The following is a 20,014-nucleotide window of genomic DNA, read 5'->3' as shown; positions in this document are numbered from 1 at the left end:
ATGAGATGGCCAAAGGATTGGAGCTTCAGTATTCCTTTACTAAATGTCTAAAATCTCTTTACTGAAATCTAAACAGTACAGCAACTATCAGGGCTTAAACAACAGTGAAAATAACAGCAGAATTTTGTAGTAATTCAAACTCCCCCTTCCTTCCTCCTCCTTCCCCCCTTCTTCCTGTGACTCTACCTTTCCTCTAGGCAATACAGTACTAGCTAAGTTCTCAGCTAGTATCCCAGAAGCCTGAAGCCTGAGGGAAATCAATTGAATTTAATGTTGCAAAGCTGGAAGGGAACATAAGCACCCTCAGTTCCAACTCCGTGCCAAAGCAGGAAATGCAGTAAGATGCATAATGCCAGAGATTTGAAATGTTCCTTTTTTGGACTACAGTTCTCATCATCCCCAAGACAGCATTCACTGCAGCGGGTCGTTTGCATTGAAACAGTGCAAGCCTCTCTGCAAACCGATTTCTGCAAACAGGATGTAGGTGTTTGCATGCAAAAGGAAACATGTTCTCATTGTGAAACAGTGGATGGCTTCTCTCACTGGCTGATTAAATGGAAAGGCTTTTTCTGACTGTCATTAGGTCAAGTTAGTTGCATATTTCACCATCTCTTTTTCATAAGGGCTAGAGACGTGCAATTTGTAAAAATAAAAAGCTTGGAATCCATGGCAAGTGACAATTTGGATGGGCACCAGATGGCACCTCTACATCTGGGCAAGGGCCCCAAGGCCCTTTTCTCCACCTATCGTTTGTAACCCTGCAAACTATAACCTCATCCAGCTCTGCCATCCATGTGCCCTTTTTCTGGTGCAAAAGGATGCAAGAAGGCAGGATTAAGCCTGGCAGTAGTAGTACCCCAGTATGTAAATACATAGTAAATCCTTGTAGGCAAGCACTATACTGGTGCTACCGCTGCAGCTTCTGCACTTTGTTCATGTATAAAACACCCCTGCAGCACAAGGATGAGGAAGGCCAGTTGAAGAGTAAAGGAAGAAGGAAGAGTCGCACTTTTGCTCTCTCGTGTACTCATCTTTTCTCTTTTTGTTGACTTCTGCATGCTCCCGACTTCCGTGGGAGTTTTCTCTCATGCAGGCCAAGAATGAGAAAAGAGCAGCAGGATTGCACAGCATTCTTCAAAATAATAAATAAATAATTTTTGGGGGGGTTCAAATTAAAAGAGAGCCTCCATGCCCCTGATTGATAATAGAGCTGTAGGGATTCAACAGTATTGGCACAGTTTCCAATTCCTAACTGTTGTGACCATTGTAGATACAGGCTCTGTGTTCAAAGTATTAACACAGAGCTTCCTGGAGGCAGGTTCAGAGGAGAATAGCAGTCCTTCTATTCAATGGTCACGGTGTTCATCCTGCTAACATCTTTTCTCTGATTTGAACCCTAACGCCACTTGATGTATACATAACTCAGCTGGAAGAGATCATTTGGAATTGAAAGGTCTGATGCCAGGATAGCAATATGACTACGGCAAACCAACTGTATCTTTCCTTTTCAGCTAAAATGCTGCTTTTAGATTTTTGATCTTAGCTAGTTATATTTTGATGATTCTGTTTTACCTTACATTATATATCTTTTTTGTTCCATTTCATGTATGATGCGTTAATATGGTACTATTTTATTTTGCTTTTGTGTATCGATTGCATTATTTTTGTAAGCTGCCTTGAAGGATATTATCCTATGAGGCTGGTTAGAAAATGCTTATATAAATACGGTGCTGCAGGGAATAATCCACTTCCCATAGGCACCGTGACATGCTGTGCCAAAGAATTCACAGAAGATTATATTCAAAATGCTCATCTTTCAAAGTACTTCGGGGGGTGGGAGATTTTCCCATTTATTTGTCATAAATGTGTGCTGCCTCATTATCTTCAAGCTCATCTCTTGTCCAAAATGCCTTCTGTTTTTCTCAGTGTGCTTTGCTAGGGCTGTCAGGAGAGAAGGTTTGTGTTGCCTGTGATTTCAGGAACAAAACGTAAGACCAGATAGTGAGCCCATTGACATGGGTGTGAGTGAGAGAGTGAAAGTGAGACCATTTCCTGGACTGCCTCCTGACACTGATCCCTTTGCACTGAACCAGTGAGTATGCAACCAAGAGGGAGAAAGAAGGAGATGTATACAAATTTGTATAGTATGCAAAGTAAACTGTCTGATTTGCATAATATGCAGTTCCAGCCGGTTATTATTTGAAGTATGATAACCCTATCTCCATCAGGCCACAGGAGTATGTGTGTGTTTGAGGACAGAAAGAAAGATGATACTTTCCCACTGACCCTGTCTGTGATTGAGCTCCAAAGCTTCATCTTGTGTCCTTCTCTGGCCAGTGTTCTTGCTATCATCTCATACTTTGTCCTTCCCATTTCTTGTGTAGATCTCCAGTTCTTCACTCTTTCCTTCCTTGCTTTAGCTGCTCTATTCCCTATTATCTGTATTCCACTCCACAATTTTTTTCTTTTTTTTTAATCCAGAGATGATTTGATTTTTCATCTCCTTCTGCAACCTCTCCCCAGTGTGAACCCCGTTTCTCCCAAGGCGAAATGGATACCAGTGTGCCCCTTGATGTTGGGATTTTCTGAGGAATTTAGTGAAGTTTCACTTAATTATTTCATTATCTGTTATGTACAGAAGCAAAATGGGATCAAGGCTGACTAGTCCCCGCTCATATTTTGTTACTTTCTCCAGTAATAGTATTATAACTTCTAATTTGGCGCAAAAATATAACAAGAGACAAAAATGTTCTGGCACCTTAAAGACTAATGGCTATATTTTAATGCCAGCTTTCATGCTTCAAGTCTAGTGCTTCAGATATAACAGAGAGACTATATGACTATCATATTGATACATGGCCTTGTGACCAAGTGGGGATCCATGCACTGGCTAACAATGGCTACTCCTTTGAAACTTAACCTGAATATACTTTCAAGTCTAAAAATGGTTGCATATTAATTGAGAACATCTATTTTAAAAATAAATAAATGCATAGTTCATAGCTTGGTTTCAGGAAAATCAAAGTGTTTACTGAGGAGTAAAGACTGACCAGTGTCTGGGCTAGCATTTCAATGAATCTCAGATTTATCTTTCCTTCTCCTTGCATTGGCAAAAGAACTAATAGTAGTGGTGACAGGAAAAACTCCCCTCACTAAATGTACACATTAAAGCAAGTTTGACTGCAGGCAGATTTGTTGTTCAAGTGCATTTGGCGTTTCCTCCGCATATCTGAGGAAGTCCATGGAACCTCCAGAATCAAGCAATTACTACTTTAGGGACAACCTGATCAAGTTAGCATTCGAAATGTTTGTCAGCCACCTGCTTTGCACAATACACACCTTTTTATGAGCAAAAGGTATGATGGTTCCCTAGTTAATACAGTGAATGTCTGAAAGCGGGTGAAAGTAAAAAAAAAGAAATAAAAATCAATATTCAATATGGAGCAGCTCAGACAAAAACTGATCTTTTTCTGTATTGTTTCTAATGGCTATTGGTGAATATGTTACAACAAGTTAAATATACAGTAGTAGTCAACAGTTAATTATATACATTAAAACTGGGAAAACAAATATCTCTTCTAAGATATAAGAGAAATCCATCTTTGACTGTCCATAACCACAAATAGTATGATTGTCAACACTAGCATAAACTCTTGAAAAAGCTACATCCCTCTTATCCAAGTTACCTAAAGAGTACCTTGGTTCTGACAGTGGGAGGCAACCTAAGCCTTCTCTTGTGCCTAGAGTTTATAAAATGGAGAGTGTGGCAATGGGGAAAATTGCTGAGCCTATGACACAAAGTAGTTGCCTGTAGGTCATAGGGGTCATGGTGTGACAATCAAGAAAGGACAATGAACCTCTGAAATTTCCCTTACACTACTGCTGCCAGCATCTTAAAAACATTATCCCTACAGGGCTATCTAATGCATCCAATTCATTTAAAAAAGAAATTGGGATATTTGAATCCGAGAGAGACCCAGCTGCTGCAGCTGCATGGGTTTGCTAGCTGGAACCATCAGTTGACAATGCTTTTGGTTTGTTAACTGGAAAAAGCAGCTGACAATGCTTTGAAGAACTGAGTCATCCACAAATCATGAAAGGTTTATTTTCAATGATTTAACAACAGATTAGCACAATGCTTTTGCCAGCAATTTCCTCTACCTAAAAGAAGGAACACCTTGGACAGTCTTCCTAGTGGCAATTCATATTATAGTAAAATATTCTAGGGAGGGATCATTACAGATGCATTCTGTTAAGTTTAGCCAAATTCTTTCTATGAAGAAATTTACATATATTGAAGGATTCTTATTTTTTTAAAAAATAACCGAACTGAGGCTCTTACTCTTCCCTACCATCCGTGCATGGCAAACGGATCTCTGTTACTCACCCAGGCAGAGTTGGACTGGTTGAGTTGGTTCAGCATGATAATGGAGGTGCAGCCATAGTCATACACCAGTCTCCAGAAATCTGTGATGGTATTCTGCAGCGGATGCAAGGTCACAATGAAGGCAGCGCTCTTTGTGTAGCTCTGAAGAACAAAGAGATATGGGGTTACGGCAGAGCAGGTACATCAGGGCAGGACCCCCAGCATGGCAGCTGGTGTCATGATTAGAATGGTGGAGAGGAGCCTTGGAGACGCATGTTTCAGTCCCATGAAACTCAATGGATGACACGAAGCCCGTTAGCATCTCACAGGAGGCTTGTGGAAATAAAGTGGAAATGGGTAGAGCCATGCATGTCACTCTGAGTTCTCTCTCTTTTTTTGGAGGAATATCAGTGTTACTGCTAAAGCTTCAAATGGTGCAGAATGCGGCGGCCAGACTTCTCAGTGGGACGAGAACATATCAGCGTATTTCCCCCACTTTGGCTGCCTTGCATTGGCCATTCGTTTCCACATTGATTTCAAAATGTTAATGATGACATATAAAGCCCTGGTTTACGACCTCAATATCTAGCGGAACACTTCCTCCCCCCTAGATCTAACCGAATCACTCATTCTAGCCAGGAAGGGTAGGTGAGGGGCCTAACGCCGAGGGAGTCCTGGAGAGAAAGAACAAGAAACTGGGCCTTCTCGGCAGTGGCCCCTCACCTTTGGAACAGTCTGCCCTCAGAGATCTGTCTGGCTCCCTCGCTGGATGTTTTTAATAGCAAACTGAAGACTGGCTCTTTTGGCAGGCTTTCCCTCCTTGAATATTTTTCCCCATCTTGAACTATATTACTATTGTTGGCTTTTATTTTATTATATTGGTTTTATTCTGTTTATTATTGTTAGCCACCCAGAGTAGACTTTGGTCTAGATGGGCGGGGTATAAATTTAATAAATAAACCAAAAAAAGTAAATGCACAACTGATTGATGATATGGCCCAGAACACCAAAACCTTCGACCTCACTTTATTTCGGAAACAGCAACATAAAAAACATGGACAAGAAAGCGAGAAGACAAATATGTCTGGCACAAAAAGGGGGTGGAGGGCATGTGATGCTCCTGTTGCAGGAGTTCTATGCCAGTTCCTGCCTGGTTTTACCGGTTCACATCACTCACAGCACACGGGTGGTCAAGAGCAAGCGGAAAGGTGGTTTCTTTGCTCCCTCTTCCTTTTATACAATTTAGGAGCGATCCTCACAGCCTAAGGATTGCCGTTGCCTAAACACTCTCTTCAGCATCGTATGTATATTTATTTTATTTATTTATTTATTGGATTTATATACCGCCCCATAGCGCTACAAGCACTCTCCGGGCGGTTTACAATTTTAATTATAAAGGCTACACATTGCCCCCCCAGCAAGCTGGGTACTCATTTTACCGACCTCGGAAGGATGGAAGGCTGAGTCAACCTTGAGCCGGCTACCTGGGATTTGAACCCCAGGTCGTGAGCACAGTTTTAGCTGCAGTACAGCGTTTTAACCACTGCGCCACGAGGCTCTATATCTCAGTCACTCTCAATAGGGGCCCTATTGGGAGGGGGCAACAGAGTGGAAACGCATACCACCTTATAAGGTTCATTATGCGATTTATACAATCCTGACTTGGCCTATATTTCTTTTATGTTGTGTTTATGGCCATGGTAAAAAAAAAATGGTTGAGAATGGCTGATATACATGATGGAGCTTGAAAAGTTACTTTTAAACTAAAAGTTACTTTTTGACTAAAAGAGAATTTTTTAAAATTTCCAAGCTACCCTCAACAGTCACTGCTATAGCTACTATTTTTAAATTTTAATTGTTTACTTCCTCTTTTCAAATATAATTTGTAGGAAAACATTTGACTGTTGTTACATGTTGCCGGCCTCTACACAACACACTTTCCTAGAGAGAAGAGAATAGTTACTTTTTGGATAGCAACTCCCAAATCCCCCACCAGTTACACCTCTGTTACTGGAAAAAAAGAACACCAAGTACAAGTAACTAATTGCTAACAATGCAATTAATGAGCTATTTGAAACTAATTATATCCAGGCTATGCCAGGAATGAATAAGATCTGTTCAAGTGACTTCTGTGGACCTTAGAGGGACTCACCCCTCTTCTTTTTTTTATGGAATGGGTCTTTTTAACCCACCATAGCCTATCTATGCCACCTCATTCTATGTTATATAAAAAAGATTTTTTTAGATCCACTTTTGTCATTCTGAAATGAAGGAAAGATGAAGCTCGAATACTAGGAGTATTTTGCTATACTTAGAAACAAACCCGAAGGTGGTAGAATGCTGGTCACTTTTCAGCTGTCATAAATCTGAACTAAGCCCTTGCCTATTAATGCACACATGTCAGTAAAAAAGGCTCAATCACTTCTGCCTGTTTGCAAGTTGTTGATTGAAACCTCAAGTGACAGTTGGAGCGCATGAAACAGCTATCTCTGATCGATCACAGAACTTTCATATCCTCACATATTATTTCAGGAAATTCTGGCTCCATCGATCAGCATCAAAAATGAGCTTTTAAAAGATGGAAGCTGACCTGCTCAGGCTTACCACGGCTGCTCTGAGAAAAGTCCTGACAGAGCAAAGACACTAAAAATCCTGCTGTTCTGCCATTTGTGGCTCAGAGTTGAGAGAACAGTTTCGTTTTATTATTATGTTTATGAAGAGTTTGGAAAATTCCTTGTAAAAACTACAACTTCCAGAAGTCCCCAGCCAGCATGACAACTGGGAATTGGAGTCCATAAAGGTGAATTTTGCCAACCTTGTGCTCATTCAAGGAACTCTGACAATGTCCATTGTTCTCTCTGTAACAATTTTTTTTACAACAAACCAGCAACATAGGTAAAAACACAGTGACCAGCCTGAGCGGCCAGCAATTTGTTTTGTTTTATGGGAGTCAGTCCTCTTATTTCAAGAGCCATCAGAGGCCAACCTTTGGTTTGAAAGCATCCTCTACTTGGAAAGGCCATGCAGATCCACACCAAGTCATGTTTAATAATAAAGAACTGTACAAAACGAAGCCAGAAGCCATCGGAATTTTTCTTCCACAATTAGCATCCAGACAGCAGATTTTATTTATCATTTATTTAAAATACTTATACCCCACCTTTCTCCTCAGAAGGACCCAAGGCAGCTTACAATAGTAAAAACAATTTATGGATTTATGGATTCAACAGGTACATACATAGACCTCCACACTCTAGTGAAATGTATTTAAAGATGAAGTGTTATGGATCATGGTATTCAAATGTTCAAACTCACATGTTGGCTTTTTAATTAATATTTAAGTCTGTACATTGTCAATTACACACAGATGAGGTTGCAATAGTTGCTTAAGAGTCAGCCCAATCCTCATTCTCCTTTGGGGGATCTCTAAACTTAAGTCTCCACAGGGGATGTCAAAGAAGAATCTACAAACAGTAGGTTGTTACAACATGATCTCAAGACACTGTAGGTCTATACCAGCACATTACATTGAGCTCAGAGGTGTGGGCATGCTTTCTGCCAGGACTGATTGAGCACAGCTGGGTGCATGACAAGGCTAGCATCCAGTAGATCCTTGATTACAATGTCCAGTAGGTGCCCCCTGCATTTGCAGCTGCTACGTTTTTAGCCTTTTGTTTCTGATCATGGGGCATTCTTGGCAAAGATACTGGAGTGGAATTGCCGGTTCCTACCCCAGGTGGATTGCGTTTAGTCAGAACTCTCCACTATGACCTGTCCGTCTTGGGTGGCCCTGCACAGCATAGCCCATAGCTTCTCTGAGTTACTCAAGCCCCCTCGCCACGACAAGGCAGCAATCCATGGAGGGATGGTTTTTCCTGTAGTGTTGTATGGAAGTGAGAGCTGGACCATAAAGAAAGCTGACCGCCGAAGAACTGATGCCTTTGAATTGTGGTGCTGGAGGAGACTCTTGAGAGTTCCCTGGACTGCAAAGAGAACAAACCTATCAATTCTAAAGGAAATCAACCCCGAGTGCTCATTGGAAGGACAGATCCTGAAGCTGAGGCTCCAGTACTTTGGCCATCTCATGAGAAGAGAAGACTCCTTGGAAAAGACTTTGATGTTGGGAAAGTGTGAAGGCAAGAGGAGAAGGGGACGACCGAGGATGAGATGGTTGGACAGTGTCATCGAAGCAACCAACATGAATTTGACACAACTCCGGGAGGCGGTGGAAGATAGGAGGGCCCTGGCGTGCTCTGGTCCATGGGGTCACGACTAAACGACTGAACAAACAAACAAACACGTCTTGTTTTTACTGCTTGTTCACTTGCTTTCTCTCCAAGAGTGCAAGGAAGAGGAAAGTAACCTCTGCATGCCTGAAATATTATTGCAGAAATGGAACTTGTTCTATCAAGGTAGAGACAAAATGTAATAATCATTGTTACTATCTGGGAACATGCAACTCATTGCATTTTATGTGGCTTGCATGTGACTATTCATGTTCCTCTCGACTGCTGGTAGGTTATTTAATGTTAGAAAGCTCTCCCCTGAAGTGTTCTAAATGTTCATTCTTTTTGCAGAAAAAAAGAATATATAGGGTCCTAATTTAGGAACAGTGGGGGATGGTTAGCTGGTCCTGGACTCAAGTTAAACAATAATTCATACTTCCTGTAGTGAAGTAAATCCATAAGTACTTATGGTGTTACAATATTTTTTGTTATTGTCCTTCCAACCTCTGCTTGCTCCAACTCTCTCGGACAGTGATTCCCAACCTTGAGTAATCCAGGTCTCCTTGAGCTGCAGTTTCCAGAAACCCCAGCCTGCACAGCTGGTGGTGAAGGCTTCTGGGAATTGCAGTCCAAGAACTGGGTTACTCAAAGTTGGGAATCATTGCTCTAGAAGATGGTGTGGTCTAGGCCCAAGAAGGAGAAATAAGTGAATAGGCCATGAAAAAGAATAAGAAGGAATTCCAGACTGGTGTGGTTCACAGAGAGCTCCTTGGTCAGTGGGTGCCACACCCCCTCCCACCAAACATCTGGAAACAGAATGCATATGAAAATGAGCAATACTATACTTGAGCTATTTATCAGCTTTGATCTGAAGTGTTATTGTAGTCTCTGAATTCTTGGCTTGTAGCAAGGTACAGAGTGTGACAAAATAAATTGACAGGCAAGCAAAGCAAGAAATATGAAAGGACTTTCCCAATGAAGCCCTTGTCTACAGCACAGAGAGAGAGAGAGAGAGAGAGAGAGAGAGAGAGAGAGAGAGAGAGAGAGAGAGAGAGCTTTCCATTAAAATTGTTTGAGGGTGCTGTTGGGTGAATAGACAGCCTGCTCTCAGATCTTTTTTTAGAAAATGCAGCCCTCTTCTCCGAACAGGAAAGAGGCGCCTTTGATCTAAGAACAAGTAGCAGAATGTCTCCCCAACAAATCAGTTTTTTCTTCTCCCACAGGAGGTTATACGCTTTGGATAATAAGGGCAAGTAATGGAAAGTGGTTCTCGTCTCTTCTCTATTGTACTCTTAGCCTGGCCGGTAATATCTCTTGGGGCTTCGGGGTGGGTGGGAAGCCAAGTTGCCAGGCACACAAAAGGCAGCCACACACCTCGGGGTCTGACTTCTAACACACATTTGCTTGGAGGATGGGAGAGGGTGGCCTAAAGTGGGGGGTAGGGGGGGAAGAGGTGACCCTGAACTTCAAGGTAAAGCCTTTGAAAGACTTATTAGCAGCTCAAAGGAAGTAAGTGCTTTTTAGAGGCACCTGCAGAGAGTGAATAAACAGTTCAGGGTTGTAGAGCTTTTATCCTTTAGGTCTTTGCTTTCTTAAAGAGTCCTTGAAACAACACTCAGGGACTCAAGTGATAGGTTCTCTGCACTTGGAAAATGTCTCCCAGCTTTTCGGATTTATCTTAAATTCTGTTAGTGTAGTCTTTCTTCTTTCTTTTTCTACAGATCTCTCCTCTCTTCTCCAATAAACCGGGTGATTCGGGTTTGCTTTTTCACATTTGAGGAAGGCAGCCTTTGGCTGAATAGGCTGCGTCTTCCCCAAAAAGCCGCTTACAACGTTTTGTTTTTTTTAATTAAATAGTAGACGAAGTGGAGTAATTCCTGTACTACTTCTTAATGGAGAGATGAGGCTCATTCTTTTTCATGCCTCAGTTGTGCACTTGCATTAAAGAAATGATACTAATTTGCTACCTGATTGGGAAAGAAAGGCAGGTTGTGAGCCTGTGAAACCAAGGCAGTGTATTCAGCAGAGACGAAAGTCTCAGTTGATTAATTGGCACAGTGGATTTGGTTTATAGAGCCAGTTACCCAGGATTCTTAACCCACCCCCCATCCTCATCAGCCCCAGGATCTCACTAACTCCGCTTTCAATTTGTCTTTTTCTCATATGACCCAACTCTCATGCCTGCAGTTGGAATTAAAAGGTTTTGTCCAAGGTTGGAAGTAACATACATTTAATTCATTCCTTTTTGCAATAACAAATGATCCAATATACAACCAGATTACAGGCTGTATACTGGATCATTAAAACCCACCATCAACATGAGCTTCTTCTTCATGGTAAATGTTATACAGTGAGGATGCTTGCTGACCCCTAATCCTGTCCATGCTGACATAAAGTCATACAGATTTATGCTCAACCTTCTCTATTCCCTTTTAGAGAACTTCAGCAAGACTGTTGTTTAGGTCTGTACTGGCCTTTGTGTCTTACTAGATCGCCAAGTTAAATTCAGTTCCCAGCAATTGGTAATGGCTCCAATTCATAGCACCCCATATCATAGCAAAGAGCTAAGGTCTGGAGTTAAAACAGGACCATTATTTCCTACAGAACACAAGAAAAAGAGAAATAGAAGACAACTCTATTCTGTGGGTTATCTGCAAACAGGCACAAACCTGCTTGCAAGACACACCCTTTTTAAATACAATTCCTCGTATCCAAGCAGGACATATAGTTCCAACTAGCATTCTCAGTTGACCAGTGCTAGGGAGCTTTCAGGCTACTGGCAGCACTGGGATTCGGGCAGTGGCTGAGAGTCTTCGTCTACTCAACATGCTGTGGAAACAGAGCTGTTAGAGATGCCTCCCTCAAAACCTCCAAGAACTTGCCATCTGATGAGGGGCAGTTTCAGCAGCTGTTTTCACTGATGTTTGCCCACTGTTGAGTGGGCATAGACTCTGTTGCCCTGACCCCAGCACTGTCAGTAGCCAGAAACCCTCCCAGAACTGGCCAGATGGTGACAATGCTTTACAGAAGAAAAGAAACGGGAGTTTTCAGGAGAATAATTCTAGATATCTGGTATTCTAAAGCATCTGTCATGCCAGAGTACCTCAGCAGCATTCACCAAAGCTAACGTATATCTACTATTAGACCACCCTCCATTCACACTCTCTCGCCTCAGTAAGAGGCAATGGTGTGCTGGGAAGTCACCATTTTGTGTCATCTCCTCCACAGACAACCGTATTCTTCTGTCACCACTCTTCCTGAAATAGTGATGGAACCACACCAGGCATTCTACTGTCACCTATGCCTCTATGCTACCAGAGGACTGCCTTTGACAATATTTCGCCTCAGAGGTGCAACAGATGCTGTGAAAATGGAGGGCACAAGTAGCAGTGTTGGAGGAACCCATGGCCTCCAAGCTAAGAGAAGTTTCCCTCAACCCAAAGTCGTTGCTCACTCCCATATAATCCATCTACAAGCCAATCTTTGACAAACCTCAGGGAAAAAAGTCTTTATTGCTGGTAATTTAGCTTCCTTTCAAAGCTTTATGTCTGACTCCACTTTCAGAAGGATCTTCCCTAGCAGATTGACCCCTCTCCAGCTAATTGAAGCAGGTCACTGATTATTTTAGCCCTTCTGCTTTTCTTTGCTTTTTTTACTTGAAAAGTAGCATTGTGGTTTTTGCTCGTTTGCATAAAGTACTATAACCAGCCTTATGGTAGGGACAAAAGGATCATGCATTAATGTGCTCATTCTGTATGGACTCTATTGTAAGTGAAGATGTGATCTGAAAGTCAGAATAGATACATTTTCTCTCAGTAAAAGGCCTACAGAAAGCACAAGTCCAGAAGTAGCTTTTATTATTGTGGACTCTTGCCTTAGTGGCCTAAATACAATGCTATTCTAAGCCAGAGAGCAATTAGGAAGAAATTGTTCATACATTACCAAGGAATGGCAGGACATTGCATCTCTACTTCATTTTAATACCACATGAAAAAAATATCCCATATTATCTCATTCTCTAGTGAAGTACACAAAGGCAATGCTACATGTCATGCTTAAACTGGCTCTTTATTTTGAAGAAAATCAGCTACAGAACACAGTCTGGATTGAGACCCTGTATTGTTTCCCTGTTGATAACCACCCTTTCCTGGCTGCTACTTGACCCTTGAAGGTGTTGATTATAGTACATGGCCTCTTGAAGGACAATGGGGTGGGTTGATTTTTGGAAGGAAGGCAATAACTTTCAGCAAAACAAACTGAGGCATACAACTCTGGTGGGGGCAAACAGCTGCCAGTTGGTCGTCCTCCAAGCGGCTTTTTATGCAAGTGGTTTTGTTTGTTTGTTTTAATCACACAGTCCTCCTCTGTGAACACAGCTTGCAAAGTGGAGCTTGGAAAAAATAGTTGTCCCTGGCTAGCCAAATAGAAAATCTTGTATTGTCTCAGGTTTTCTCTGCAACTGTCTTGCCTTTCTTATAAAGAGATAGAGATGTACCGATTTTTGTTCTTGAAGCACAATGCCCAGAATTTCCCCGGCAGCTGGTTACCTTGGGCATTCTGGAAGTTGGAGTCCAAAATCACAAACCTGCATAACATGATAGAGATCTGCTAGCAGCAAGCAGGCATTGCTCATCGCTGCCTCGTTTGATTGGCTATCCCTGGCCAATTTCTCCTCTGTTTGGCCATGTAACAGGCAGCCCTAACCTCACCTGTCCGTCACAGCTGGGCAGTGGATCATCAGCCAATGGGGTGACGGAGGAGGATGCTGGAGAGGGAGGAGCTGGAATAAAAAGGGGTGTGAAGAGTGTGTGAGAGATCAGATCTGGTGTGTGAGGGAGAAAGAGCTTATTTAGAGGCCTGTGTGCCTGGATAGTCAGTGAGGGAAAGTCTGTGATTAATTAAATAAGAAGCAATGATTGACATCGTGATTAGCTACTTGTGATTTTCATATTTTATTTTGTTATCAATAAACCTGTTTTGTTGTGAAGGAAACCTTTGTCCTTCTTAAGTGGTCTTTACAATTGGTGGCAGCGAGAGTGTGAAATGATGTGGTGGGCATTCTGAGAGGCCTGAGTTGGCAGGGACATCAGAGAGGCCAGCCACGTCACAGGCCATTTTCCTGGGACCTAGTGGTTTCATAACCATTTACCTCATCCTATCACTCATCTCCTCATCACTCAACCTTCCATCCTCTTCCTCTTCAGTTTCCTGTTCCCTCAGTTTCTATTCAAGTTGTTGAATAAAGCTGAATATGTAATTTGCCACAGAAGAAGATGTGAGTTAAGTTCTCCATCTAGAAGATAGCAAGCAACATCTGTTGGAGCCAGAATGACAATCTGAAAAGAAAACTAACTTTTCTGATCTGTGCTGTACACACACACACCAGGCATGTCTTCCCACTCCATATGAGGACACAGCAGGACTGTTCTTGCAGGCTTTGGCAACATCAGAGCCAGGGAAGAAACGGTTCCCCAAAACCTCAAAATTATGAGACCTGTAGCCCACGAAAAGGACATTTCCCATCTCTGTGGTTATGCCCCACAAGTACAATCCCACCTCCTGATATAATGAGTGTGTGGAGGGAACAAGAGAAAAGAGGATATAATAAATGCAGCTTATCTACTCTGCCTGCCTTGCTGCCAGTTATTTCAAGTTCTCGCCACAGAGTTTTGAGAAAAGAACACTGTGGCAGATTCACGCTCAGATGCTGCACAGACTCCAGCTCTTTGTTGGAAGTATTTACAGTAACACAGTGTGTCATTTCAGCTTGTGCACTTACAAAAGAAATTCTACGCATAATGGATTTTATTTCCCCTGGCTTGGAAAAGAAAGGGGGAAAGAGGAGAGAAAGTGGGGGAGAGCAATGGAGGCTCCTTCAACCAGCCCTCACAGAATTTACATTGCTGTCATCTTTAGGTAAGCAAAGAAGGAGAAGAAAGGGGAGATATATTTTTAAAAGGGCAGGTGAGAGTGAGAAATGGGGTAGCTTATAGAAACTGAAAATTGAACTGCACAACATAAAAAAAAATAGAGGAAGAGTGCTTTGTTTGTTTGTTTTTTAAAGGAAGCTGCTGTATATTGTAGATGAGACTCTTTGTCCCTTTTGCCCAGCACGATTTGCTCCAGATTGCCATTGATTCTCCAGGATCTCAGGAAATGATCACCATTGGATCACTGGATCCTCTAAAACAGAGATAGCAGCAAACTCAGGATCCTCTGCACATGAACACATTTCTGACCACCAAGCAAGAGTTCTTCTCTGATCGATGCTCAAACAACAGAAGAAAAGTAGTCTGTAGGCTGTTAAATATTGGTTCTTCAAATCACACTTATTTACTTAATTGCCTCCTTTGTTCCCATAGAGAACTCATAGAGTTCTGGCCCTTCAGACTGCCGGTAACCAAGCCATAAAGGGCTTTGTAGGTCATAAACAGCACTTTGAATTGGGCTGAAAATGGACCGATAGCCAGTGAAGCTGTTGTAACTGGGAGTTATATGCTCTCTGTAACCAAGTCAGTCACCAGTCCATCTGCAGCATTTTGAACTACCTGAAGTTCCCAAGCACTCTTCAAAGGTGGGCCCATCTTCCTCTTTTCCCAGTTCCTTTTAACTTGTCTTCTTATAACATGTCCAAAAACAGCCTCAGTTTAGCATCTAATGAAAGTTCAGGCTTGGTTTACTATAAAACCCATAACTTGTCTTTCTGCCCAATTTCTTGTACCCTCATCAGAAGTTGTTTAAAGTTAATGCTGTTTTCTGCCAGTAGTAAGGCATCATCTGCTTATTGTTGATATTCCTTTCACCAATTATCACACCTCCTTTATCTGGATCTACACCAGTTTTCCATATGGCATTTTCTGTGTGTAGACTGATCGGCTAGGGAGCTAAAATACCCCCTAGTCTGGTACCTTTGCCAGTGGAAACCTCTTTCTCCACATTCTGTCCTAACAATAACAAGAAAGGGCACCTTGAAGCTATTCCCAACAGTGCCCATATGGCCCCTGGGAGGCCCTGACACATTTGAAGGGGGCTACAGGCTGGAAATAATTCTTCACACACCACCTTATAAGGGTCATTAAGTGATTTACACAATCTGATTCAGCTTATATTTATTTCATATTGTGTTTATGGCCATGACCAAAAAAAGTTGAGAACCCCCTTCTGCTCCTTACCATCCACATTTGTTGAAAAACAAGTCTGACAATTGTTTTGCATTTGGGAGAGAAGTAGTTAACTGATGAAAAAAATGATTCAGCTTCTACGATTTTCCCTTGGTTGGTGTCACATTTGTGTTATCAATCAATGGTGCTGTCAAAGTTATTTTTTGTTTGGGCTGCCCCCATTTATAGAATTGCCTTAAAGAATGTTGGTTTGCTCTGTTGCGCAATAGCATCACTGCACTCTTGTGCACTGATAATATAAACTCATGCAGTTACTTTCCTGCAAATTCTTCATTCATGGAAATTTTCCCTTCAAATTTTTAAAAAGTCTTTAGTTTTCCAGCCTTTTGATGCCGTGCAACTGTTATGGACCTTGCTCTTGGAATGGTTTGATTCTCCATGTTTAAAGAGAAAAGCTATTGAGAAAAGTTTTGATTCCTTTATTGTGATGGTCAGGGATGGGAAACTTGTGGTCCACATCACCTTGACAACAGATATCATACATCAAACCAGACTTGGACTCCTCTATCTCCACCCTGCCTCTAACACATAACGAAGGTACTTACATCAGTTAAGGCCGCATTGATGTAGTTGTTGCTATCTCCGTCCATGGAGATCAAGAAGGGGAGGCACCGGTCAGGAGGCAGCACGTCCATACTACGATTCTTCTCCCGATTGCGTGGTAGAAGGGCGATGCTGCACTCCTCGACATCCAGGTGGGGTGTTACAGAATTCAGAGTCTGCTGGACACAAGGAAACCAGGTTAGGCAGCATTTTATAATCTTATAGACAGGGCAGATTTTACAGCTATAGTAACAGACATTCTTCTTTTATAAGGCTTGTTATATTAAAGGCCCAGCAAGATCCAGGGGATACTGCTCACTGGCAGAGCACATGATTTACAAGGAGGAAGCGACAAGCTTTGAGCCACTGCTTTGATTTCTTTCTGTTTCATGTACTAAGAGAAATTCAGCAAGGAAGGCTTGTCCAGATATAGGTAGGTGCCTTATGTTGAGCTAAAATACTGCTGTATGATTCCAGGTGTGCAAGTGGTAGAGTTTCTGCCTTTGCTTGCTGGACCGCTATGCTTTTAACAAATATATAAGAGGTAACTAATTCAAGAGGTGGCACATGTTGTCTGATCACTGCATTTCCATACTGCAGAAAGCTTTGGACATTTGCCAGTTGTGCAGCTAGAGTCTTGCCTACAAACAAGTGGACATTCCAGCTCCAATGAATGTTTCTGATTATCACTGAAGCTACATGCCAAGGGTTGCAACTTTTAGTGATAGGCTTTTGTTATCACCATCTAACTTAAAATAGAAGCTAATTTGGAGAAAGAGTTTCTTTTCATTCAGGAAAGCCTCCAGCTTTTATTTACTCACCTGGAACTCCTCCCGCAACTGTGATGAGTTGCTCTGCGGATCTATCCTGACCATCTCTTTGTACGTGGGCCTGAATTCACTAATTGGAATGCTGGTTTCCCCACACAGGCAGGCTTCCAAAATGGCATCATGGATGAATACATATTGCTCCTTTAGCAAGAGAAAATAAAATCAGATGTCCATTACAATGATATTGCTGCATTTTTAGACATTTATAATGTGCTTCTATTTTTCTGAGGTGACATACAGCAGAATTCAAACCAACAATTAAGTCTAAGCAGATTAATATTTCATTCATAACTTACAACAATACAATTCATCTGACTGATGGGAAAATTAAACGTTGCAGCCTTAGCTTCACTGGTGCATTTATTCAGTGTTTCACAAGAACTGGAGAAAATCTTGACTTGCCTTATGAATTAAAAATGGATGAATAATCATAATCAATATAAAAGGAAAAGAAATAATCAAGACAATCTGTAGTTAATATAACAAAATAATACACCTACAGCCAAAAAAATCATTTAAAACTTCCTCCATAAACCACAGATTTGCACTTTCTTACCACTGTCACCAGCACCCAATACCACAAGCTGGCAACAAACAGCTCTTTCACACCTATGCAGCTAAGAGACTGAACGCGCCTACAGGGGGCAATGGAATCCATTCCAGGCAAACCTTCTTGGGTGGAGCTTCAGTATTCTAGAATGTGGTGCTATCTGGATGCTTTAGATCAGGCTTGTCCAACCTTGGCCCTCCAGATGTTCTTGGACTTCAACTCCCAGAAATCCTGGCCAGCAGAAGTGGTGCTGGCCAGCAGAAGTGGTGCTGAAGGCTTCTGGGAGTTGAAGTCCAAGAACATCTGGAGGGCCAAGGTTGGACAAGCCTGCTTTAGATTGAAGCTCTGATCAGTCCAATTGTGAGAAACTGGGAGTGGTCATTCAAAGCTACTAGCACCCGGTTCTACTCCATATATGCATAACTAGTACAGTGATGCCTCGCTTAATGAGCGCACCGTTTAACGACGAATCTGCATAGCGACACATTGCGATGTTTTAGGTGGCAAAACATCGCATTGCGATGTTTAGAAAACAGCTGATTGGCGGTTCCAAAATGGCCACCGGGTGCAGAAAATGGCCACCCGCAACGTTTTCGCGCCCTGCCCCCGCTTACTGAGGCGGCGAAAATGGCGGCCAGATGGGGAATTTTCGCTTACCGGTGAGTTTCCCCCCCCATAGGAATGGGGGGGGGTTACGTTCCGGATAGCGACGTTTCCGGATAGCGACGTTAATCCTGGAACAGATTAACGTCGCTATGCGGGGCACCATTGTATGTATTTTGGGAGCGTACTGTGGATGCAAACACAATTGCCAAAGCTCAGAAAAACAGGAGATGATTGGTGTTGGAAAGGGTCTTCATTACTTTGGACATTAGATGAGGTGCTGTTTCATCATTTTTGGTATGCCAAGCCTACAGTTAAAATACCCCAATGTTAACAATGCCAGAAATACCACCACACAAAATGTGACAAGCAAAAAAGAGGGTATAAGGACCAGGAAGAGGCATTTCCCCCTACCCTAAACTCACTTCAGTCTGGATCATGTTGATTCTCCGTGAGCACAGTGTCTTCACACAGTTGTATATGTCCACAACGCCCTCACACTCAGCCATATCGAGCATCACATCCAGGACGATGTAGCATCCTGTTCTCCCTGTGCCAGCACTACGGAGATTTGTGGAAATGAAAAACACAATGGCAGATGCTTAACCCACATCCTCCACAGCCATGTTTAGTTGCAGAATTCTCACAAAGAGCTAGAACCGCAATATAAGCCATCTTTATCAGTGCAATCCATGGAAATAACCTTTACATCTTCAAAAAATGCAAGACCCAGGCCTTAACCCTAACCATACCACTATATGTGAATTCCCATAGGGTCAGAAAAATACCTCATAACCCAATCCAATGTTAGTTTTTCAACCCACTTAAAAAGTAAAGGTAAAGGTTCCCCTTGACAATTTTTGTCCAGTCGTGTCCGACTCTAGGGGGCGGCGCTCATCCCGCTCTTCAAGCCATAGAGCCAGCGTTTTGTCCGAAGACAATCTTTCCGTGGTCACATGGCCAGTGTGATTTAGACACGGAACGCTGTTTACCTTCCCACCGAGATGGTACCTATTTATCTACTTGCATTTGCATGCTTTCGAACCGCTAGGTTGGCGGGAGCTGGGACAAGCAACGGGCGCTCATTCCGTCGCGTGGATTCGATCTTACGACTGCTTGGTCTTCTGACCCTGCAGCACAGGCTTCTGCGGTTTAGCCCACAGCGCCACCACGTCCCATTTCAACCCACTTAATGAAGGTTAAATGCCAAGGCCTAATATCTCACAGAATGAGGTGGATCAGATATTTGTTGGGTCTTCATTATAACAGGTCCTGGTGGTAGCCATTGTTGACATGAAGACTGAGTTTGAAAATTGCATTGGAAGAATGCATTCAAAAATGAGAAAAATATATACAGTTTTGTTTTTTGCAAAAAAAAAATTGAAGACTATACACTTCAGTCTGTTTTATACTATAAGGAAAGTTCTTCTAATGCAGAGGTTAGCTGGTACTTGATGGTCTCAAAATTTTCCCCCTAGACTGTCAAAGCAAGATCATCAGCATAGATGAAACTGGAGTGTGGAAATGTTGGTTGATCATTTGTGTAAATGTTAAAAAGCAATGGTGCCAGGACACTACCCAGTAGGAAGCCATTCCTTTGATTTCTCCAGCAACCATGCCTCGCTTGAAATCCAAAAAAAAATCTTCAGTTTTGAAGCGCAGCAGTGTTTCTAGAAGTGTTGCACTGTACAAGACATGGCTTAGGCAAATCCCTC

The 20,014-nt window shown here is 42.2% G+C and overlaps 1 protein-coding gene across 8 annotated transcripts in view; it reads right to left on the bottom strand.

The window, feature by feature from the left end:
• PTPRU (protein tyrosine phosphatase receptor type U) overlaps positions 1-20,014 on the bottom strand; it is a 464,942-nt gene that overhangs the window by 39,405 nt on the left and 405,523 nt on the right. For 4 of the 8 annotated variants that reach the window (XM_072979748.2, XM_072979750.2, XM_072979752.2 and 1 more), the window contains 4 exons: positions 18,725-18,860; positions 17,138-17,287; positions 16,319-16,495; positions 4,388-4,528 (listed from right to left, as the gene is read on the bottom strand). In XM_072979748.2, coding sequence (XP_072835849.2) covers positions 4,388-4,528; positions 16,319-16,495; positions 17,138-17,287; positions 18,725-18,860 — 604 coding nt within the window. The remainder of the gene's footprint in view (positions 1-4,387; positions 4,529-16,318; positions 16,496-17,137; positions 17,288-18,724; positions 18,861-20,014) is intronic. The other 4 variants (XM_072979749.2, XM_072979751.2, XM_072979754.2 and 1 more) reach the window with 1 other exon arrangement.

This window comes from Pogona vitticeps, chromosome 9 (assembly GCF_051106095.1).
Source record: "Pogona vitticeps strain Pit_001003342236 chromosome 9, PviZW2.1, whole genome shotgun sequence".
Classification (NCBI taxonomy): domain Eukaryota; kingdom Metazoa; phylum Chordata; class Lepidosauria; order Squamata; family Agamidae; genus Pogona; species Pogona vitticeps.
Note: the sequence above shows the minus strand (reverse complement) of the source record. Positions and strands in the feature narration are given on the sequence as shown.